Here is a 26140-nt window from a genome sequence, read left to right as displayed (position 1 = left end):
TGCCTTATGTTTACTGGTTAATTTGCTCTATGAGGCGGTCCTAGCAATCCTACAGCAATCGGTCTGTCAAAATGTCCAAGATGTTAAAATGTAAATCAGCTAAAAACATGACTCGGGTAACTAAGTTGCCATCGCTGGATGTTCTAGGTTTACATTTAAACATTAAGTTAGGCTGTGCTGTGTATTGTAGCTTCCATTTATTTTATTGTTTAATTTATGAGTGTTATTTAATGACTGCTGTGAAATGTGGCACTTTTCTTAAAAAATTAGTGAAATCAAGCACATTTCCCTGTGAATTTAGTAGGGCCCTAATCCCTAAAAATAATCAGTTAACCGATAATAGATAAAGAAGTTCTAGCTTGATTAATGCTGTTAAATGGAATATAAATTCATTTCTGAATGCTGACCCTTCATTTGAGTTAGGACTGGTGCTAGAGAGTGTTGCCTTTCTCGACGAATTAAGAGTTACTTCTGGGTACAACAGTAAAGAGCGCTACATTTCTAAGTCAAACACAAAAACTTTTTTAATACTGGTTTAAGATGCACTTACATTGTACAGCATCTTATTTAAAAAAAACAGGATTTCTAACAAGGTTTTAGCAGATTTATATTCTTGGACTACTGTCTACCTTACCTAGAGTAGGAAAATAAGGGGAAATGTTTACTGTATTATTTGAATCATAAACAATGATATATCAAACTACGACATTAATTTAAAAAATGGAAGCTGTTTAGTAACAGCATGGAGTCTGTCTGAACGTTAAACTCCACACTTGTGGATCTGGGTGGATTAGACTTGTGAAGTAATTTACAAAAATGATGTGGATATTTTGCATCATGTTTCAGTATTAATGTAAAACTGTATTATGAATAAATGTATTACAAAATGATAAGCTTTAATATACTGACTGCATTTCTATTCTTCATTTGCATGTTTAATCAGCGCTAGTAATGAACTTAAATTCTACATTCTGAATGTTTAACTGTAAACATCTAAATAAACATCTAAACAAGGAAGTTGATGATATATATATATATATATATATATATATATATATATATATATATATATATATATATACAGTGTATCACAAAAGTGAGTACACCCCTCACATTTCTGCAAATATTTCATTATATCTTTTCATGGGACAACACTATAGACATGAAACTTGGATATAACTTAGAGTAGTCAGTGTACAACTTGTATAGCAGTGTAGATTTACTGTCTTCTGAAAATAACTCAACACACAGCCATTAATGTCTAAATGGCTGGCAACATAAGTGAGTACACCCCACAGTGAACATGTCCAAATTGTGCCCAAAGTGTCAATATTTTGTGTGACCACCATTATTATCCAGCACTGCCTTAACCCTCCTGGGCATGGAATTCACCAGAGCTGCACAGGTTGCTACTGGAATCCTCTTCCACTCCTCCATGATGACATCACGGAGCTGGTGGATGTTAGACACCTTGAACTCCTCCACCTTCCACTTGAGGATGCGCCACAGGTGCTCAATTGTGTTTAGTCCATCACCTTTACCTTCAGCTTCCTCAGCAAGGCAGTTGTCATCTTGGAGGTTGTGTTTGGGGTCGTTATCCTGTTGGAAAACTGCCATGAGGCCCAGTTTTCGAAGGGAGGGGATCATGCTCTGTTTCAGAATGTCACAGTACATGTTGGAATTCATGTTTCCCTCAATGAACTGCAGCTCCCCAGTGCCAGCAACACTCATGCAGCCCAAGACCATGATGCTACCACCACCATGCTTGACTGTAGGCAAGATACAGTTGTCTTGGTACTTCTCACCAGGGCGCCGCCACACATGCTGGACACCATCTGAGCCAAACAAGTTTATCTTGGTCTCGTCAGACCACAGGGCATTCCAGTAATCCATGTTCTTGGACTGCTTGTCTTCAGCAAACTGTTTGCTGGCTTTCTTGTGCGTCAGCTTCCTTTTGGGATGACGACCATGCAGACCGAGTTGATGCAGTGTGCGGTGTATGGTCTGAGCACTGACAGGCTGACCTCCCACGTCTTCAACCTCTCCAGCAATGCTGGCAGCACTCATGTGTCTATTTTTTAAAGCCAACCTCTGGATATGACGCCGAACACGTGGACTCAACTTCTTTGGTCGACCCTGGCGAAGCCTCTTCCGAGTGGAACCTGTCCTGGAAAACCGCTGTATGACCTTGGCCACCATGCTGTAGCTCAGTTTCAGGGTGTTAGCAATCTTCTTATAGCCCAGGCCATCTTTGTGGAGAGCAACAATTCTATTTCTCACATCCTCAGAGAGTTCTTTGCCATGAGGTGCCATGTTGAATATCCAGTGGCCAGTATGAGAGAATTGTACCCAAAACACCAAATGTAACAGCCCTGCTCCCCATTTACACCTGGGACCTTGACACGACACCAGGGAGACACCAGGGAGGGACAACGACACATTTGGGCACAATTTGGACACGTTCACTGTGGGGTGTACTCACTTATGTTGCCAGCTATTTAGACATTAATGGCTGTGTGTTGAGTTATTTTCAGAAGACAGTAAATCTACACTGCTATACAAGCTGTACACTGACTACTCTAAGTTATATCCAAGTTTCATGTCTATAGTGTTGTCCCATGAAAAGATATAATGAAATATTTGCAGAAATGTGAGGGGTGTACTCACTTTTGTGATACACTGTATATATATATTAAAAAGACAACTATTTTTAGCCAACTTAAAATGTAAAATTGTGAGCACTTCCTTATTCTGATCTTCCCTCTCGGTCATTTGGTTTGCACTGCAGTAATTACAGCAGTGTTCTCACTATAGGCTAAACCACCTCAGACTGAGACTTTTTGTTGGCCGCCCCCATCTATAAGCTGCCAGCTTAACCAATATGTGAGAAAGTAAGCAAGCTCAGTCACACCCTGCTGCTGGAATTACCTCAACATACACAGCCAGCAGAAAACTCAGTCAGCTCAGCTCCTTAGTGTTTCCTTGCTCAGAATATTAGAATGAGCAAAACACAAAATAAGGACCTTCTTGCTGTGAGCCGACAGTGCCGCCCCACATGTGCCTTTTTAAATGAAATAACTGTGGACTGAACATGTCACAGAGAATAAAGACACACCACAAACAGGAACACGACTGTTAATCTGCAGCACTGTTGTACTGTCACATTTACACACCATGATGCAAAAGTGTGGTGATGGTCCAGGTTTGCATGATGCTTTATGAATGTGCTGATTGTGTGGATTTAGACAACATTAAAATGCAAATACCAGCTCATCAACACGCTGCGTGTGTGGGTTTACCTCTTGCCCTTCTAGACTATTTTGGCAGAACCTTCTCTTAAGCCACATGTGCAGAATCAAATTCAATAGCAAGTCAGTTATCAGGCTGCATGCGTGATTTCAACTGATTATTGGAAAGAACTCTGGGTATCTTGATCAAATTACTAATTACTTGATAAATTACTTAATAATCTGAGTGCAGTCTTAATTAAATTCAAATAATCAAAGTGCTTGGTCAACCTAACCATTTAGGTAATCAGATTACTGCTAGAAAATGACCTTTAGGCATGTAAACTCACTTACTGACTAATTCAGGCAGCTTGTTGTCGTATTGGAAAGAGTTTTCAGAATAGTGGATGTAATATATAGGTTTCCATATACAGTACATTTGCCTATGAAGCATACTTAATAGACTGAAAATGCAAAGAGAAAAGTAATAGTTTATGAAGGGAACAGAAATGGTGTTGATATGAACAATAATAAGCACAATTCAGCATGGATTATTAACCTAGAATTTTGGTCAACGATCAAAAGACATTTATAGTCTAAGAGTCTAACTTTGCATCATGATCTGCAAAAGCTTTTGACAGTTTGGACTGAATGGTGAGAGCATTTCCTCATCCATTAATACATGGGTGAGTGTAAAAACCATAGGTGTGATCACCAAGGTGGTCACAATCTCCACAGCGTCTGTGCTTTCACACTTCAGGTCATTACACCTGCCGCATTTGGTCAATACAAAAACCTTTCATGCAACAGCTGCACAACAGTTGGAGGGTTCCAAGGTGTCTGAACATAACACTAACCCATCATTAACCTGCAATTTTCACTACACAAAACTGTAGAACAGATTGCTTTTTTGTGAACAGTCCGTATCTAATCCCTATTTGACACAGACTGGTTGACCTCCCAAAGTCTGAATTTAAAGCTCATAGCAGGGTTGTTCTTAAACCATGCACCATATTGATGGTGGCTCTAAATGAGGATTAAGAACAACATTTAGCTATTGCTTTTTGCAAAAAAATTTAGTGGGCAGGATAAAACTTATATCTAGTTGAAATGTACGTATATCGATGTAAATATAACCCATAGATTTGCAAAAAAAAACTTGCATACTTAATCAAAAAGTCTGAAGTCATTCTGTTATATTATATTGGCATGTAGAGCGATTTTGCTCTGCCAGGTCAATGTTTATTCCATGTTATCTGTACTATGAGCATGAGTGATTAAATAATTGGAATAAAATAAACAACTCTATGCAGCAAAGCACTTAATGAATTCTCAAAAAGGTATAATCTTAGATAACTTTTCTCCACCAGTGTGGAACAAGTTCAGGTTTAGTTTGCGATTTCGAACTGTTCGGTGCATTTTCACCAAAAATAAATAGATTTCGAACCAAGGACTGGTAGGTTGTTCAGCGTAAACCCTGACAACATCCATGGGTATGTCACGTTGTAGAGTTGAGAGAAAGTCTTTTGGATAAACACAAACATACTTCAAAATAAGATGCGTCATTAATGACACATCCTTGGTTACTTTACCTAGGAACAAGGGTAGCGAAATAGGAAGAGCTTTGGGCAATCTATCAAAAGATTGTTGGTTTGACTCCCAGCTATGCTTTTAAGCAAGACCCTTAAACCCTCTCAGCTTCAAGGATGCCACACAATGGCTGGGATACACAGAAAAAGAATTTCATGTACATGTGTATAGGGCCAGTGATAGCTCAGTGGTTAAGGTACTGGACTAGTAAACAGAAGGTTGCCGGTTCAAGCCCCGCCACCACAAAGTTGCCACTGTTGGGTCCCTGAGCAAGGCCCTTAACCCTCAATTGCTCATTGTGTAAGTCGCTTTGGATAAAAAGCGTCTGCTAAATGCTGAAAATGTCAATGTAAATGTGTATATATATATATACATTCTTCTTCTAAATCTCACATTCATGTACCTCGCCTTTACACTTTACATATTCTCATCCATCCACTGATGCCCTTTGTGAAACCTGGCTACTGTACACCGTCAATAAGTGTTGTAAGGCATTTACCACGTTCCTCACTATAAACATGTGTTTTAAGTCAACCAATATACAGTGGGTACGGACATTTAAAATGTATGGATGCATTACTGTATTTGTCACATGACCACAAGCCCCTGAGATCTGTACCAGCACCAGAAGCAGGAGCAGAAACTTAATGGTGGGGACAGTTGACCATGTTGACCATCTTATTGGTACGTTGGTAAGTTGTGTACTACACAACATGTAAAAATGTTCTAAATCCATTAGAAAATGTAAAATAAATATGTATATTTACCATTTTCCAATTATAACACGTACAGCATGTCAGACTGAATGGTTTAATAGTATATAAATAATATAAAGTATCCTGCAACACAGTTGAAAGCAGAATGCCACACAATCAGGGGTCACCTGAGTTCATCCGTATTTACTCTGTGTATAAATGACCAAATGTTAATAGTATATTCAGGTTTAAGTGATTTTGCTAATAAGATTACTAGCTCAGCCAGCTTAGGCTGGTATAATCATGCTACTGATTACCAACTCCATTGATCCAGATGATCCTGACGTCTAGAAAAGACTTTAAGACCTGGTCTAAAGACTTGAGTGCTTCTGCATGACACAATTATCATGAGTGACTACAAGTATTATCTGTGAACATGAGAATGTGTTAACTAGCTCAGGCATACATGGTGTTCTTGTTTATGTGTTTTGGTTGCTGATTATACCCACATTATGGAGTGTTTACTATAAATACTGATCCATGTGTGTGTCAGCAAGCAGAGTAACGATGGAAAAAACCTACATGCTATAAGATCACGTAAAAAAAATTGGATTTGGAATGTTTTACGCTTTCATAACCCTTAAAATAAGAAAATGAAGAAATTATGCTGATTGAAAAGTAACTCTCCAAAAATTTTAGAATCCTCTGCTTTGCTTGGACACCTTATCCAGTAGTAAACTGTGAATCTTAATTTATAAGTTACATTCATGACAGAAACGTGTGACGCTTAAACCTCAGCCCTTCATCCCCAGGCTTAGAATTGCAAACAGCACATTTCTTAAGCAAAATGCAATTCCACCTTAAATACAATCGCAATGTAATGTAGGAGTTAGATAGATTGGACAGAGTCACGATCTGAAATCTCAGAACAAGAGCTTTATTGAGCATAGCAGAGGGACCAACTTTCACAGATGGCACAGTACCAATACACGAGCCCACAACAAGCCCAGTGCAGCACTTTTTCTTCCCACAAGTACAATACCCAAACTAACAGACCCCAGTACACATTACCCATATTCCCCTCTAGGAACTACACAAATTCCACAAGCCTGTGAGATGCAATGAAGCCCAGAGCAGCATCTTATGCTACAGCTTTATGACACAAGCTCCAAGTGCCTGTGTCCCCACAGCAGGTGGAACTTGTCATTAAGCTAGCAATAACAAAGCCCACCCATTCAGAGGGAATGGGTGGGAATGTCATTGAATTCCTATTGCTTGGCCCTCTGCAAATGTATAGCTTGACCACCAATCTCAGCACAACATTCGTTCCAGCAAATGTAGCAGAGATGGCTAAATTCTAATAAGGAGCCAAAGCGGCTTCATTAATCAAACTGTTCACATTTAAACATAAATTGAATAAGCATGTATGAAGGATTGATTTGCATAGATTTGTATTTGTTTAAATCTTGATTGTCAAATTATAAGTAGTTAAAATTACAATTAATTATTTTTAGCATATCTTAGGCCTGCTCTGAGGGTGTAGCTGGGGCCCTGAGGGTTCCCCTCTGGGGTAATCATACTGATAAGAAAGCCAAATAATTACACTAGTAGTAGAAGAAGCAGTTACGCTGACTAGATTTTGCAGCAGAAAGATGGTAGGACTGTTTCCTTTTTAATAATTTACCTTGTATAGACAAGAAAAAAACTTTTTTACATTTATAATGTATTCAAACTTTCTTTTCTTGCCGAGAGAGCCTTTGGTGTTAAGACAATGTAACTGGACTGCTTAGAGAGGAGCCAGCATCCTACATTACAGACCTTCACAAATGTATTGCCTCTAAACAGCACTTCTAATGAAGCATAAACCAATCCAAGAAGTACTGAACATGCACGATTTTTAGATTTTTTGGATCTCCAGGACCATATGTAAGAGATCCGCTTCCCAAGCATAATGCCTACAGCAGCTGTCTTGGATCAGATCTGGACCTGGCAAAGGACCACGAATGGATCAAGCATCGACTATGACTTTTGTCTAAAGGGGGAAAATGCTGAAAGCTCCTCTTAATACATAGCATGTTTATTTAAGGTTAGATAAACTACAGACACCTCATACAAAAGTATAAGTTAAACAAAACTAAAAGCCTCAGCCCCAACCAACAGCTGTGTCTGTTCTGTTAGAACTGGAAAAAAGGAAGTTGGTCTGAAGCTGAGATGAAGATGAAGGTGAAGGCAGAAATCCTGCTGGGTTTTATAGGGTGGGACATTCTTGGCTTTGGGCCATAGCTCTTTCACAGGGGTAGCATGTGTCTGCTGATTTCTCTGGAAAGCAGAGGCTAATTGTACAATTCAGGCTGTTTTGTTTTTACGTTGACACTCGGAGACAGATGGCCATTAGCCAGAGTGTGGCAGAAGGGGCTGTTCCTCCCCCCACCTATGACCAAACCTGGCCTCAGGGGTCACAAGGAGGGGCTTATGTAAATATACATTTGGAGCCATTTCTTACAGTGCTATTTAAATTAAAAAATGTAGTCAAAAAATATTTTAAAACAATAAAACAATAAAACAGTAAATAAACAGTGCAAACTAGCATGAAAAGAAAATGAGTTTACGCATCAAGCAAGTCAAACACTAAGATGTAAAAAATTAAAATAAGCTGTAAAATCAGAAACTCATAGGTTACTTGTGAGTTATGCCAGCTGCCAGCTCTAAATCATTTCATCTTGGCTACACAATGCACTAGGTAGTGCATAGAAACACAGTACACTAGGTAGTGTGTAGAAACCATTTGAGATATGGCTAATTTCACTGTAGCATTAAAAGAACATAACACAGAATTAGGTTTTTAGTATGAATGGGAAAACCTTTGATGGTGATTAATATGTAACTTATAACCAAAGGTAAACCAAGAAAATACTTTCTGGATTGCAACACTCAACAAAAATACAAATGTGTAGCTACACTTACATGTGTGGGCTGAGCTCATAAAAGTTCCTGTTGCGGTACTCTTCCACCTTTTCTGCTGTGAAGATGGGAAGGGACTTGTAGGGGTTCACAGAGATCACCACACTACCAATGTATGTCTGCAAAAAAAGTGTGACAGTATAGATAAAGGGATAAAGGAAACACATTCAATGTTGGACATCCTTATTCAAAACGTCCTGCTGGAACAAGAAAAGACCTTCAACAAACTTCGCCAGAAAATGGAAGTATAAATATATATACTTGTATATACTTTTTTATACTTGTATATATAGACAGTTGTAATCAGAAATATTTAAAACATACACTGATAAGCCATAACATTAAACCACCCCCCCATTCATGCTGTTCTTCAATGGTCAGGACTCTCCCAGGACCACTACAGAGCAGGTATTATCTAGGTGGTGGATCATTCTCAGCACTGAAGTGACACTGACATGGTGGAGGTGTGTTAGTGTGTGTTGTGCTGGTATGAGTGGATCAGACACAGCAATGCTGATGGAGTTTGTAAACACCTCACTGTCACTGCTGGACTGAGAATAGTCCACCAATCACCAATATGCAGCCAACAGCGCCCCGTGGGCAGCGTCCTGTGACCACTGATGAAGGTCTAGAAGATGACCAACTCTGACTTTACATCTACAAGATGGACCAACTAGGTAGGAGTGTCTAATAGAGTGGACATTGAGTGGACACGGTATTTAAAAACTCCAGCAGAGCTGCTGTGTCTGATTCACTAATACCAGCACAACACACACTAACACACCACCACCATGTAGTGCTGAGAATGATCCACCACCTAAATAATACCTGCTCTGTGGTGGTCCTGTGGGGGTCCTGACCATTGAAGAACAGGGTGCTAAAAAGGTATGTAGAGAAATTAAAGTTCTACAATTATTGACTGTAGTCCATCTAAGTGTCTCTATATGGTAAGTGGAGCTGATAAAATGGACAGTGAGTGTAGAAACGAAGAGGTGGTTTTAATGTTATGGCTGATCAGTGTATTATAGTGATAAGCATATAATTAATGAGTATATAATTTGATGAAAATATACAAGTCTCAGTAAACATTAATTTAAATTACAACCACTAAGTTATCTTGATAAATGTCCATGTGCACTTATATTTAACCCCCAGCCTCAGTACTTGGTGGAACCTCTCCTATACAATCTTCACTTATTGGTCTCCTGCAAAGGCTTCCAGTTCATTTAGGTTTGATGGTTTTCATGCTCCAACTGACCAAGCAGACCACTCTGAGATATTCCAGAATTCATTCTTTAAGAAAGCTTTGGTTGACTCTGAAGTGCACTTTGGGTCATTGACTTGCTGGAAAGTCAAATTATCACCAAGGTTCTATTTCACCACAAAGCATAACATTCCCCCTCAAAATACCTTGGTATTTCTGTGTATCCAAGTCACATTGTCAGGATTGCCATTTTTGCAGCAGAAAACCACCCCCAAATAAAAACTGACCCATCTCCATGTCATCAGTTTAAAACTTCTGAACAATACTCCAAAGGCGTCTCTAGTAATGTTCAAGTTCTTGGAAATCTTGTTATACCCATTGCCCTTTTGGAGCAGTGAATTGATCTATATATCATCTCTAATGATCTCTCTATCAGCTTTTGTGACAGCTCATGAGCTCATTACCTTTCAGCATGGTTGCAACACACCTTGAACACTTAAATCTCTGAGTGGTGTTAACATAACACATCATATATGAAGCAAATCAAGGGTTGTTATCAAGTTCCCAATAATGCTGTAACCCAACATTAGGTCATACGGACTAGCAGATCAGCAATATAATATTATGTCTGGATTGAATAATTGTGACATGGCTGTATCATGTTACTCTAAAGTACATTATTATTATTGCTCATTTGCTGTAATAGCTGTGCAGAAAAACAGCTGAACTCAGAAATCTCCATATATGTTCCACAAACCCACAACATGACAAAAAGTATGTGTAAAACTTATTATACTTATTATATTTTATATTATATTATATTTTACACTTATTATATTTGCACTATAAAAAAGCTATAGTTCTTTTGATAATTAGTTGGGCTATATTTCCATTTCAAAAGCAAAGGTCATCAAAGTATCATATCTGGAAACTGTAAGCCACAATTACTTTCTATCACAATAGGTGTTGCATAATTCACTCGAATAATCAGACCTCTGCTACAGCAACACAAGCCACAATCCATTGTTGAATAGAAACAGGTAACATAATGATGGCTTTACATTGTGTTTCACATTGACAGATTTTGCTAAACAGGAGCAAATTATCAGAATTAAACTGTGTGCGCTTCTATAAAACAGGAACATTCTACAAATTACATGTCGAATCTTATTAATTTGAACATTTGACTTTATCATGGAGAGGTCATTTAATACAAGTGATCCAAGACTGAAATACACAAGTATGTATTTGACCGCCTGAACAAAAGCCAAAATACAGCCAAGATCCATGATTATTTAATTCAGAAAATCCATTAGTTTCAACAGGTTTACAAACGTTTTCACACTGAAATTATTGCAATACATACATAAAAAAGAATCAAAGCTAGCCATAGTCCTTTATCTTTTAATACTGATCAAGAACATTATTATACATCTGAGAGTTTTAATGCTCACAATGTCACAGAAAGAGGAACACAAACCCAAAATGTATTGTTATTAAGATAACAGATTAAGAAAACAAAATTAAAAAGAGCCCTACACTGAGCTAATACTAGTGCACAGGACTAGTTACATATTAAAACCACAAGGAGGTATGAGCAGACATTGAAAATGAAAGAGGGCAGTGCTTTAAAACATTTTCTCAGGTTAAGTGTTTTGGAAATTATTCGTTGCATAATGGCTATCAACAGCTTTTATCTTGAACCTAAGTACTTGACTAAAGTCTGTTCAAGATAAACCCAAGGTCTCTGAGAAATAAGTTCAAGTTCTCCTACCTGCTACAAACTATCACCTACTGAAGATGGTAATTAATGTACAGTCCCAGTCCAGAAAGATAAATGATCAGATAAGCCTTGAAATTTAGCTGATTCTAAAAGTGCATCTTATTATTGAAGCTTAAACTATATAAAATAAGTAAATTGATTAATAAGCTTTCTGAATGTCATTGCATTCTGAACTTAATGCATCCAGAGGACTGAGGACTTTTTTAACAAACCATGCTGAACGTCATGTACACTCCTGGACTTAAAAAATGGACCCTGAATTGCAAAATACTAAGCTTTTAATGGTCTTAACAGCGAATAAGGACAGGAAATGAGCAAGGATACAACACACAGATAAAATAACTATGAGATAGCTTTTCCATTTGATTTCCCAAAATGATTAAGTCTTGTGGGTAAACATGCAGACAAGAAAAAAGAAAAAGAGTCAAAAGACTTTTACTCAAAAGTTAGTGGCTTCAAACAGTTGAGAGGACAATAGTTGAGTGGGTAGAGCTTTGAGCTATCAATTTGGAAGATTGTGGGTTTGAATCCTGGCTCTGCCATGCAGCCACTGTTGACTTCGTGAGCAAGGCCTTTAACCCTATCAGATCAAGGGGTGTCAAGTCAAATTTATTTATATAGCGTTTTTACAATGGACATTGTCTCAAAGCAACTTTACAGAATCCAGGACCAACAGACGAAAAACCCCTATTGAGCAAGTCGAGGGCGACAAAAACTCCCTTAAAATTACAGAAAGAAACTTTGAGAGGAACCAGACTCAGCAGGAACCCATCCTCTTTGGGTGGCCTGGATAATACTTTAAATAAATAGGATTTACACAAATCATACACACACAAAATTAAATTGAACTTAGTTGTAACTAGCAAAAAATAATTGGAGTTCTTCATTGTTCAGTCCAGTCTGTGATAAAGTCCGTTGTAAGTTCTGGACATTTTGGTGCAAACACGCCAGGTTCCCTGGTCATAGATCTCTACCGGTAGGAGAGTCACTCCTGCTTCTATGTAGGAGCCTGTTTTCAGGCTTTTTGTACCAGGTACAATGCTGGTACATGACTGAGGAGTTCATTGTTTAAGTTCTTGCAAGTGGCCAATGATCTGTTTTTTTATATATACTTTAATAGTTTGCAATTTTCACTACTGGCAACTAAAGTCCAAGTATTTAAAAAAACAGCTGTTGGACCAACATTGCCGTACTACTAAAATTATATTTAAACAATATAAACATAGCCCTTTAACTCAAAACAAATAACAACAACTACAGGTCAACCTGGCTATTTTAGAGAATTTTAGATGAGTATTTAAAAAAAAAAAGAAAGAGTGTAAATGAGAAGTAATGATGATATTACAGTAAAAAATAAAAACAAAAATACACTTAATTTATATTATGTAATTAATAATGTACAGCTGAAATTACATGCATACTGACAACATGCTTCTAATAAGTTCTTCTTAAACTTTTTAACAAGGCCACAGTTGTGGTAAAAAACAGCCACCAACTTTAGTCAGCAAAATGTTTATTGTAGTTAAAGGCTAAGTGATACACGACTGGGTTAAGAACCACCGCTTAAAATGCTACGTTTTATTAAAGTAAATTTATAAAAAATTGAATAACAATAAAAGAATTATAATCTAAGTTTGACCTGTCTAAATGAAGTATGCTTACAAGGTGATCTAAAGCAGAGCTGAACTTTAGAGTCACTAATGTAAAACAAGGCAAGAGCATATTAATTATATGCTAAACAGTAAAAGACAGGACAGTATTTTAAGTGCAATGTAAGTAATAAATCAGGCTTGGCTTAAATGTGTCCATAAATTGCTAAATACAGTCTATCATTAACTATTTAGACCAGAGTTAAGCAATACATAGAACTTACATAGATCTCATTGTGCTCAAAGCGCTTTCGTAGGTTCTCGATGAAGGTTTCCTCCGACAGGGGCTCAAGCAGGACCATGTCACCCACTCCTATCATGTTGTCGAGGAGTGATGTCTTTACCTCCATTTTGGACATAATTCCTCCCCTGTAAATATAAAAAACACCACCCATTAAAGATTGAATGTGGATTTACTAGCTAAGCTGTTGTCACAATACAAAAAAGTAATAGAACTTTATATATAGAAGCTTCATGTAAGATCGTTTCTGAACATCCAGAATGACTTATTTTCATGCAATACTTTATTACAGGAGGATTATTAAATCACAACAGAACATCAGACAAATGTTAATTAATCACAGCAAGTAAGATTAACCCAGAACTAAACTAAAAATATTGTCTACTACAACTACTACTTCTAAGTTGTGATAGTAATATTCCGAATTCAACCTAATATTATCAAAATTTTTTATAAAACGGTGTGAACTTTTGGCTAATCAGACAATTACTCATGCAAATCTTCAAAAAATACGATTAAAAAGTATGATTACGGCTCAGCCTCAACACCAGATATTTAATATTGCAATGCACCAAGATGCTGCAATTTTATCTCACACAGAAAACTGCAAAACCTTTGTACAACCAAATGCTCACTATCACACCCCCTTAGCAAGATAAAAACCTTTTATTTTCCTGAGACCATGACAGTCACAGTTTTGAGTATCTCTGACAAAGCATAAACCAGGCTGTACAGGGCCTTGTGGAAACAAATCTGGAAGTATGAACAATTATCAGATAGGATCGAATGTTCCAGACACCACAGCTTCTATTGGCAACATGCTCAACCTACCATGAATAATCAGTAAGTATAATTACTCTTACACAACGTAGAATGTTTTATTATAATCAGATGTGTCCAATGGCAACCACTAAGCACAGGATCAGTCATTGGGCTTCCAGTTCAACACACACATCCACATTTGGCATTCAGGCAAGATGAACCTTGGTCCAAGAGGTCATTGGTAAGTGTTGTCTGTCATCGCATAAATCTTACTGAATAACGAGAGTACACATTTGATAAATGGTAAACACAACCAGACGAAAAGATGAAGAAATGTCATGAAAGGAAGAAGGCACTTAGGAGATTACAGAGGTTAACCCAAAGTTTTGCATTGGTGATGAAAGCATTGAAGGCCATGACCCTTAAACTGGGGTCCAACATTAAGAGGAAAGCATAAATCTCAATCTAGAACAGCATCACCTTAAAAGACCTGAGAGATACAAAAGCCAAAATTATATATTATACAATCCACTACTTTAAGTAAAAACTCACTGACTGAACGATGCCTTAACAATCACCTCTTGTGGAAATGCCGGAATGCCTTTTTAACAAAGATAGGAAACCAATAGACTGCCTGATGAATAGCATTCCACAGCCACAGGCTCGCAAAAGTCTTTGTTTTATTAGCCTGACTGATCCTTGTCCAAAATTTTACATACTCAGTCGGACACTGTTAAAAATCTGCATTTACCACTGGCACATTTGTATAATTTTAACACTGTGACACAGAACTTACTACATAAATCAGGAGGAACATTAATGGAGAAATTAGTAAAACGAATATTGTTCCAGTAACCTAGTAGCCCAGATTCTGCTGACAATCCCTGAGGTAAATGTTTTAGAGGCTTAGGCATGAAGACTGGCAATAAAAATCTGTTCATAAAGAGTGGTTGAACAGAAGAATGACCCTGCCTGGCATTATAGGGATGTACTGATTCAACACCACGACGAGTTACGAGTTAAGTGAAATAGAATCAGCCATGAAGCTGACCAGAATAAAGTGGTTGATGAAAATGTTGTTTATTAGGATTTTATCATCATGTTCCACACTTTGGTTACATTCATGACAGGAACTGTAGTTATTGCACAATGTTCATCACTTCTCAAGGTTATATATCGAACACAGTCTTGGACAATTTTGTATCTCCAATTCAGTTCACTTGCATGTCTTTGGACTGTGGGAGGAAACTGGAACACCCGGAAGAAACCCACCCGGACCTTCTTGCTGTGAGGCGACAGTGCTACCCACTTAGCCACCGTGCCGCCAATTAGGATGGACATTTAGTTTATTTTGATAGATAAATACTAAAACTAAATTAACAATAGAAATCATGCCTGCTAAATAAAAGGCCTCCAACATATCTGATCTTATATAAGTCATTTAACTATAACCTAAAACAGTAATTATATTTCTTTTATAAATCCTTTCTTGCCACATTAAAAACCTACATCAAACCTACAGGGGTTGGACAATGAAACTGAAACACCTGTCATTTTAGTGTGGGAGGTTTCATTAATTGCACATTGCACCAGTAAGAGCAGAGTGTGAAGGTTCAATTAGCAGGGTAAGAGCACAGTTTTGCTCAAAATATTGCAATGCACACAACATTATGGGTGACATACCAGAGTTCAAAAGAGGACAAATTGTTGGTGCACGTCTTGCTGGCGCATCTGTGACCAAGACAGCAAGTCTTTGTGATGTATCAAGAGCCACGGTATCCAGGGTAATGTCAGCATACCACCAAGAAGGACAAACCACATCCAACAGGATTAACTGTGGACGCAAGAGGAAGCTGTCTGAAAGGGATGTTCGGGTGCTAACCCGGATTGTATCCAAAAAACATAAAACCACGGCTGCCCAAATCACGGCAGAATTAAATGTGCACCTCAACTCTCCTGTTTCCACCAGAACTGTCCGTCGGGAGCTCCACAGGGTCAATATACACGGCCGGGCTGCTATAGCCAAACCTTTGGTCACTCGTGCCAATGCCAAACGTCGGTTTCAATGGTGCAAGGAGCGCAAATCTTGGGCTGTGGACAATGTGAAACATGTATTGTTCTCTGATGAGTTCACCTTTACTGTTTTCCCCACATCCGGGAGAGTTACGGTGTGGAGAAGCCCCAAAGAAGCGTACCACCCAGACTGTTGCATGCCCAGAGTGAAGCATGGGGGTGGATCAGTGATGGTTTGGGCTGCCATATCATGGCATTCCCTTGGCCCAATACTTGTGCTAGATGGGCGCGTCACTGCCAAGGACTACCGAACCATTCTGGAGGACCATGTGCATCCAATGGTTCAAACATTGTATCCTGAAGGCGGTGCCGTGTATCAGGATGACAATGCACCAATACACACAGCAAGACTGGTGAAAGATTGGTTTGATGAACATGAAAGTGAAGTTGAACATCTCCCATGGCCTGCACAGTCACCAGATCTAAATATTATTGAGCCACTTTGGGGTGTTTTGGAGAAGCGAGTCAGGAAACGTTTTCCTCCACCAGCATCACGTAGTGACCTGGCCACTATCCTGCAAGAAGAATGGCTTAAAATCCCTCTGACCACTGTGCAGGACTTGTATATGTCATTTCCAAGACGAATTGACGCTGTATTGGCCGCAAAAGGAGGCCCTACACCATACTTATAAATTATTGTGGTCTAAAACCAGGTTTTTCAGTTTCATTGTCCAACCCCTGTATATACTTGCTTCCGAACTTTGGCCTGTCTTCATTAAAGAAGGTTAGAATTTACTAGTCAAGCAAGAAAAGGTGCTCCAGTGATGCAGGGGTCTTTTAAACTAGCTCACCAACACTGAGACTTGCTGGCCAAGTGGCTACATAGATATGATTGGCACCCTGCCCAGTGTATTCCTGCCTTGTGATTATTGCTTGATAAAAATGAAATGAAAGGAAATGTATGGAAATTTTTCCCAGTTAACCCATGAAAAGTTGGAGTTTTTACAAAGCAACACACACTGGTCACACAAAATTTTACTGGACATACATTACAAGAATATTATGAAGCAAATAAAAATATATACAGTAAGTCAGACATGATTTAACTGGATTTAGATGTGGTGTATTGAATACAATTGGTCTTCATATTTGTGTATGACCGGTACTGACGTCACGCTGGATTAAGCAGGATATTTTTACACCCATTTGCCCTAAAAACACCCAGTCTTTCAAAGCTGTGCCAGTGGATTAAATATAACATTACCTTTCATATCTCATTTGAGCTTTAGCAAAAAAAGCCATGTCACAAATTTCTCTTAAGCACAATATATATTTTAGAATTTCTGGAGCTGGGCAACATGTAATCTTCCAGAGTACTTTCTCAACCTTAAGCAAAAAAGCATTGGTGTGTTCTGTAAGACATCCAACAAAGGCCACAATTTTCATCTCTATAAATTAAATTGACTTGGAGATGGCCAAAGCTCTGCTATGGATTAGCACCCTGTCCATGTTATACCTGCCTTGCGCTCAATATTTCCCGAAACTAGGTCAGCTGCAACCCAGAATAATGCTTTAATGAAAAGGAAAATTATTTACATCAGTTACTGGAAAATGAATAACTACACTTGTACTGTTTAAAAAACAGAAATGTAACCACAGCCAATCGCATTAGTCTTTATAAGGGTCATATCTCATCAGCAATGGAAACGCTCACCACTAGGATACGTTCCAGAATTTACTGCCACGCCACCGGAGTGCCATTTCAAAAGATTCCAAAAAATGTAATTACACACGGTGTACATTTCTTTCTTCCCCTCTTGGCTCTTCAGTTGCAGTAAAATAGGCTTGAGCTTACACTGCTCGCACATTCTGAACCCCATTGTTCTTTGTGTTGGCTGCTTTAAATGTATATTTTATCCATTTAATTGTTATTCAAACAATCAAGACGTGCATCATAAAAGTTTAGAATGGCAAAATATTTAACCTCGTCATGTTGACTGAATAACAGCTGTAATATCTGTAACTTTATGTACAGGAATGTCAATGATTAACCAGCTAACTGATAACCGACGAAAGTCATCGTTCGATTAATGCTGCCGGCATCAAATGTCATTCAAGTTCCTTCCCAACAGCTGGCACTTAATTCCAACTGAAAGAGCAATTACAATCTGTACAGAGTAAAAATGCAGATTTGAAACACAGCCTTTCCCACCCTCCCTCAGTGACCATGCGCCAGCCTCTGTACAGCGGCATCTGGAGTTTCTAATCTGAAACTCCAAATGTGCACCGTTTGCATTTACATTACATTTACATGTATGCATTTACATGACTGAGTAATGAATGACAAAACTTTTTTGCATTACAGTCACGAACTGAAGCTGTTTGCGTCAGCGTGGAGTCTAACTGCACGAACATGTGGATCTGTGCATCATGTTTTTATTACAAAATGATGTGGATATTCGGCATCATGTCTCAGTATTTAAAAAACTCTGCTTTAATGCCACAACTGTTAACTGTTTCTAAATTATGATAATCATGTTTAGTTAGTGCTTTAATGAACTGTTCACTACTGACTTTGGTCAAAATCTACATTTTAAAGCTACGTCATTGCCATGTTACTACATTATGCTGTTTATTCACAGGTGGAGCAGCGGTAATATACGATAGTACAGCAGAGCTGGGATTTTGAATACATCGTATCGAATCTCAGCTCTGCCATCCGGATGGGCTGGGCTACTATATGAACATTGTTTGGCTGTTGTTCATCCAGGGAGGAAGCCGGATAGGGACCTCATAACTGATGCAATTACGACCTTTCCTGGCTGATTGATGACGTCTGAACCGAGTCGAGGAATAATGCATTGATCAGGGTGTGGCTCTCCGTGCACAAGGCTGATCCGCATATAAACTCGTCTTGTGCAGGTGAAAAAACGCAGTCCGCTACTTCGCATGTGGCAGTTCGCTCTCCTCAATCGGGGCAGGGGTCAGCACAAGTAAAGAGGAAGCATATCTCAATTGGGTAAAAATTGGACATGCTAAAAATCAGGAGAAAAAGGGAGAAAATCTATAAAAAAAAAATAAATTAAAGCATGTTTGACTTGTTGATATAAAGCTCAGTGATGTGTATTCTATTGTGATGTGACAATCTAGGCTTGTCACTTATCGGCTGACTGTCGGTTATCGGTTATTATGTACTATATGCAAAAAACAAAAATAAGATTATAGAGACCAATAATAATAGAGCCATAATTAAAAGCAAACCCCAAAATAAAGTGGCCACCAGACTGCATCCCGACTTGCTGGCAAATGTGAACAAGCTTCAAATGGAACAGTGGAGCTAGAACTTTACTGTTTATACAAACTGGTAAACCTGCTCAGTGACCTGAAACTCTGCTACATGAGCATTTTTCAGTGCCATGATAAACGCTTAGAGACTTTCCCGTTGTTTTTTTTAAGCGCCTGACTGCGGATCGCAGTGCATCCATCAATCAAAGCCCATAAACCCTTTTGAAATACTCGTCACTGATCTGCCTCAAGCAAAGAAAGAGAGAATCTGAGAATCTCTACCAGAGCAAAGGAAGAGAGACTCTGAGAAGCATTTGCTTGAGGCAGATCAGTGATTTCATTGGGTAGTGAACCACCACCCTGAATAATCTGAATACAGAATTGCTACTAAGCATGAAAATATCATTTTTAGAAAACTTTATGAAAAATTGTTGCCAGAAGCATCAATGACCACCAATATGCCACAGACTGCTTGTAAACATGCCTCTATTTTGCATTTTTATTATTCTGTTTTTCATGTTATTTTCATGTTTTACTACTGATTTTTGGTTGTTTCCCCAGAATCACTGGGTGCCATGCATTAACACACCCCAGACAGGACGCCAATCCATCACAGCCTCCCTCCAACCAGTGACATAGCCAAACAATGTCTGTGTGTAGATGCTCAGTGGGGATTCGAACCCTGGATCCCAGCAGTATTGGGTTAGCGTAATTAACTGCCGTGCCATCTGAGCGCTACATTATTATTTTTATATTTAATAAAACGTCTTTCATCACAAATCATATAACAAAAATAAGTGTAAACTGAATCTTTCAAAAATTTATTAACATTTCTGAAAACATTCTGGAAAGCAAGTAAGTCTGTTTGTAAAATTTATCAGATCAAATCCTTTGGAGAAAAAGTCTTATCATTACCATTGAAACAAAAAACACTCAAACAACTGAGTAGATGAAATTGATCTACTTAGTTTGTTTAAATTATTACACTTGCAGCCACTAATCACTTATCATAATATATATTATAAACAGCCAAACCAAATATCAAGAAAGTCTGAAATCCATGTACATTTATTAAAAGATTCAACTTCACAGTCACTTCACACTACACGACTTTCTGATTTGTCGGGTCGCTGTACAGTTCACACTACACGACTGAATCTTTTGCACTCGGGAGTCTTTCAGTCGGTGTATATTTCACACTACACGACTGATCGGTGATAGGGGGTTTCACACTACACGACCTATCACCAACTGGAATCACAGGCGAGCTTCTCTGGTCTCCCAAACTACGTTTTGTCACAAAAACAAACGCGAGAAGTGACGAGGGGTTTAATGATACCATATCCAAAAATGCACGTCAACAAGTAGCAAGTGATCAAAGTGTTTGTGCACTGATGTGCAGCGTAAAATCAAGGAGGAAAAATAAATGAATCTAAGTTGATTTGGCAACACGAACAGTATGGATTGTTCTATAGTAAGTTGGAGGTTAATTAATATTTTTGCAATGCAACGTTGGTGTTTTGTAGAGAACGATCAAGTCAGAAATACTGTAAAACGTGTGTGTGTGTGCCGGTGTATTCTGATATAAACTATATTATCCCCCTGTCCCACCTGTTTACACTCCTCTCCTGCGTTTCCCCTCACACTGTATCTTGCGTTCTCATTGGCTGTTCGACAGAGCACTCATTGCCAGACGTGCAACTGAGATCAGATATCTGACATGCTAGCACTCGGCGAGCCGGTCGGATCGAGTTGTTGAGTAGTTCACACATAGCGACTGAGTGCCGAGTTTTGATCGCCGAGCGAACGCCGAGTTGCTCCCGAGCCGGCAAATCTAGCGCCGACCAGTCGCCGAGCGAAATCTGGCCAAAAATCGTGTAGTGTGAACTTGGCATTAGGAAGCACAGCAGTCTATTACACTAACCTGGGTTTAAATCTATGTGGGTGTCTATGAATTCAAGATTGGCTGTGTCTGAGGGTTGGGGTAGCTGAAGCCCTGTGAAGGACTGCCACCCAGTCCAGCACATTCCTGCCTTGTGCCCTGTGTTTCCCGGTGGAACTGGACCTGACATTTCACTAACCAAGATAAAGCAGTTGATGAAAATGATTGAAATTCTCACTGAAATTGTTACGTTGATTATATGATTTGAAATGATAAACACTTAATTAAAGAAAAAAGCCAAATAAAAGCATCCTCCCACTGTATTTTGTTGACAGGTACTGGAAAGGTATGAACAATACTGTATAAAATGTGTCTGTATGCTCATGCATGCAGTAAACTTAGTGTTTATTCTTTGATGTATTGGACTGCACTGACTTTCATTTTACAGAAACTATAGATAATATTTATAAACTTGTTGCACTTGTGAGTAGGGTGATTATTAAAAAGTACTTTATGTGTTTGTGTTCATGAGGGTGTAAATTGACACATTAAATGAACACATGCTCAAACATATTCTTTATCTAATTACAACCTGTGATAGGTGTTTGATCGTTGCTGGTTTCTTGCCATTAGAGGCTCTAGTCTGGTGTAAACCACTTTGGCTGTACATTAACAAGTACTTTTTCCATTAATTTTACTATTTTTTATTCAATTTCAGCTCAAAGCATTAGCAGATGCAATAATGGCAAGACAGTCTATGCAACTCAGGTTAGTAAACAGTTAAAAGTGTGCTTTGAAAAGAGCTTGTGGCCTGTGTTCACCTGGATGCTCTTTGTCATGCTGGTCACCCTAACACATGTTCACAGCATAATGTGTCAGTCAGTGCATCAGACCGCAAAGTCAATTCAATATCAGTCCAGTGTTTTAGGCCAATGTTGATTTAATTCTAATACTTGGGACTGGATCTGTGGATTACTTTATAACACGCTTCAGACTGACTATGACATTTTTGTACTTTTGCAAAATGGTATGGAGTAAATTGGGCAAAGAAAACTGAAACCCTTGTCCCTTCAAATCTCTACTGTTATTCATTTGCATAGCAACATTTTAGGTGAGTTGGCATGGAAAGTTGAGCTCTTAATCTGCTTCAGTCCTCCTGCCTGGCATTAGGCCCATGTTTACAGCACTCCTTAGACACTCAGCCAGCGCATGTTTGGCCAATTAATAATAACACAGACCCCCTGCAGAGCTAATACCACTGGCCTCCAACTGCCACCACTTTAAGCTGTTTAGGAAACACAACTTGCCACATGCATCTCTCCATGCAACCCTATGATATAAGTAGACCACATTAATCCCCCATTTCTGATGCTCGAGTCAACTTGTGCATTCATTAAATTGAATTTACCCAATGCCAAGCAAATGCAGCCAACCAACATTCCTTTTGCATATTTGCCTATTTCCTTTAACTGATAACCATGTGTCATTAGCTGGCAACTAACTGATAACCAACACATGCCTCTCATTTAAAAGAAATATAAAAAACATCACAAGTCACCTAGCAGTCTCTTATCAGCAGTCTGAACTTTCACTAGCTCAGCCTGCAGTTCTAATCAAGCACCAGCTTATGGAAATGGATTCAAATTCAATTCAAATGTAACTGACAGAATTAGTCAAACAATGATTTCTTTTTCGGTTATCAGTTAAAAGCAGGTAGTCTGGGTCACTTTCCGTGACAAGCTTGACAAGGTTAAGCCGGTTAGGTGGACCGCAATACAAGGTCTAAATATAATAGTGTGTAATGCCCTGTGATGAACTGGCGTTCTGTCCAGGACACAAATTCTAAACTAGTGTTTCTATTTAGGCTCTTGACTATACAAGACCCCAGTCTGAATTAAGGGTTTAATGAAGCTTAAAGAATGAAAACTATTCAGATCAGTAATAGCTCAGTGGTTAAGGTACTGGACTAGTAATCAGTTCAATCCTTATCAATCCTCATCGCCAAGTTACCACTGTTAGGCCCCTCAGCAAGGACTTTAACCCTCAATTGCTGGCTCGCTTGTTATTCGGTCATAACAGGAAGTCGCTTTAGATAAAAAGTGTCTGCTAAATGCCATAAATGAGGTATGATGGGATGAGAACAGATCACACCATCTTCTACAGACTGGATATTAAAAACAGCAGTACATCCCCATTAAACCACACCAAACAATAGTGAAATATCAAGAGCAAAACAAGCCATGCTATCTGAAATCGTATTATATTAGTGATATCAAACACTTATGCCAAGAAAAAGTTAATGTGGAAAAAACATGCCAAAAAGAAGACTTCAGTGAAATAAACCAAAAAAGGTACAATAAAAAATATCTCCAACAACAGTAACCAAAAGTACCTCATGGATTTTTTATATATTGTCGTACAACACATAGTAAACAGCTTTGCCTAAAGATTCATAAATCCAGATATAACTCTGTGTATCAAAGGTAATAAATTATATATTTGAATGTCATCAGGGTATGGTTTTTATTCTTTTATGATGTTATTTGATTTGGAACAGAATTTGTACTGTTCTAAAATGCATCCAGGATGGTCATGTACCTTATACTGACACTGCATTACATATTGTGTGGCCACAATAAAATAATTAGTATGTGTATCAAAATTGATACTTGATACTGGCCTCAAATGCTGGACTGAAGTGTATTTAACATGCTTTCGGAATCTGTTTTCATGACAACAGCACTGTTTTGATAATGATGTTACATGCCATGGTCCAGATCACAGTTGCAATTCACTTATTGTCAAGTTTTGCTAAATTTGCTTGTTGAAATGGGCATATTTTTTTCATGGGAAAATGGAGTCGGGACATTTTCATGAGATGATCAGTTGGATATCTGGTAATATGTTTACTATTGTGTTCTGCAAACCTCTTTAAAATAATACATGACTAACCTTTAGAACAAAATGCCAGAATTACAACAGCATGAGCACAGGAATACAACAAAACGTATAGCCATGAGTTGAACATTTAGGGGTGGGGGGGTATGGTCGACCAGGATTTGGAAAAGGGGGATGCACATCATATTTTATATATATTATAGATTACATATGAATACTGGGGGACATTTCCTTTCCAATATACAGTTTATTGTGATTACGACCTTGTAACATACCATGAGAAAACTTGACAAAAAACACACAAGTAACCCACAAACATTGCGTGGAACTACTGAGGTATTACCACATGATTTCCACCCACCAAACACACTGAAGCAGTTAGGGCTGCATGCTTTATGGGTGAAGTAGTTACACATTTTATTTAATTCTCAATGTTTTGGACCAGACATAAAACATTACTTGCACAATTCTCACAATTCTGAGATTGCCAGTAAGAAGCAGAAAAGAAAAGAACTTCTGACTTAAAGCTGTATGAGTGGGCAGAACTTCTCGACCATGTACTCTGGTTAGTAGACTTCAGAGGAAACAGGATTGGAACTGAACTCTTTGTCTTCAGCCTGTTTCACACTCCTGCAACCCAACCAGTATCCAAAACTCCACACAAAGTGCAGAAATAAAGGAAAATGCAGAACAAATAGGGTGCAAACATGACAGATTTCATACAACTCATTCTTCCCTGAAACCTATTTTAAAGGATTACAAACCAATTCCACTACATGCAGCGTCAATGAATACACAGTTGCACTTATTATAAACCTACTGTTTTTTAGTTTTTTATTAGGCTGCACTGAATTTTAAGTATAAGAACTGGAATAGAAAGTTTAAAACAAGTTTTATCCTGCACCTGGGACAGAGGATCTCAAAACTTTCAATGAGAACGGAAACTTACCTCGTGTTCAGAATAAAATTCCCTTTTCAGTCCACTTTGGGAGAGGAATGTTAATTCCAGTCGTCCTTATAATAAAGCTGAAACAGTGCTTTGTCACTCTTTGTTTGGTCCCTTTTAAAAAGTCGGGACGCGTCAGGTTTCGGCAGCGGCAGCAGCTCCCGGTGAGGTTGTGTATGTATGTATGTATGTATGTGTGTGTGTGTGTGTGTGTGTGTGTGTGTGAGTGAGTGTGTGTGAGTGAGTGAATCAGTGAGTGAGTGTGTGAATGGAGAAAAGCGGGAGTGGCTCTGAATCAAACAGCCTCCTTCCCCCAAGCTAGTGATGGGTCACTCAGTATGAACGACTCTTTGAATGAACGGGATTAACCGAGAGAGTCGATTCATAAGCACGAATCGTGTCTGTATGCAGCTTTCTTTTTAATGCATACCTGATTCGCCAGGCTTATAACTCGCAAACTTTACTTTACAATTAGCACTCACTGGTGTCCCTGTGCTATTTTGTGTCCGTTTTGTATACATTTTGTATATATCACCTCATGGACCTTGTCAGTTACTCAATCCCATATTTATTTAAACACAGTTAACATGTCGAAGTTTCTCAGAAAGTTAAAAGCAACTTTGTGTCAGTTTGTCTAAAAAACATCCTGGATATTTTTGTTTTAAATGTCATTTTGTCTGTTGGTGCAAAGAACAATCTAGTCTTTTGGATTTTAGAAGCAATAAAACAGCATAAAATTAGTATTAGGACTAATAATTGTATAAGCATATTTTAAAAAATGTAATGCTATTAGATAACATAAGGCAAGTTAACAAGTTAACAAATCACATTAGAGTTAACTAGAAATAGGTATTGTTAAGAATTGCAATGACTGGTGACAAGTTTGTTGTAAAAGGTTACTTCAAAATTTCAAAAAGTAATTATATAGGTATTTTTTAGTCTGACAAATAGTATTAAAGTGCATCGGTCACAAAACCAACAATTAGTGTTATGGTTGTTACTAT

At 38.3% G+C, this 26140-nt stretch overlaps 1 protein-coding gene across 4 annotated transcripts in view; it reads right to left on the bottom strand.

Annotated features, from left to right (window-relative positions):
* myo1b (myosin IB) overlaps window positions 1–25390 on the bottom strand; it is an 83916-nt gene extending 58526 nt beyond the window's left edge. For 3 of the 4 annotated variants that reach the window (XM_063006566.1, XM_063006563.1, XM_063006564.1), the window contains exons 1-3: window positions 25140–25390; window positions 13334–13478; window positions 8477–8592 (exon numbers count right to left, since the gene is read on the bottom strand). In XM_063006566.1, coding sequence (XP_062862636.1) covers window positions 8477–8592; window positions 13334–13468 — 251 coding nt within the window. In that variant the 5' untranslated portion in view covers window positions 13469–13478; window positions 25140–25390. Of the gene's footprint in view, window positions 1–8476; window positions 8593–13333; window positions 13479–25139 lie in introns of those variants that run through there. The other variant, XM_063006565.1, reaches the window with a different exon arrangement.
* Between the last annotated feature and the right edge of the window lie 750 nt (window positions 25391–26140).

Source organism: Trichomycterus rosablanca, chromosome 12 (assembly GCF_030014385.1).
Source record: "Trichomycterus rosablanca isolate fTriRos1 chromosome 12, fTriRos1.hap1, whole genome shotgun sequence".
In the NCBI taxonomy this organism is placed as follows: domain Eukaryota; kingdom Metazoa; phylum Chordata; class Actinopteri; order Siluriformes; family Trichomycteridae; genus Trichomycterus; species Trichomycterus rosablanca.
Note: the sequence above shows the minus strand (reverse complement) of the source record. Positions and strands in the feature narration are given on the sequence as shown.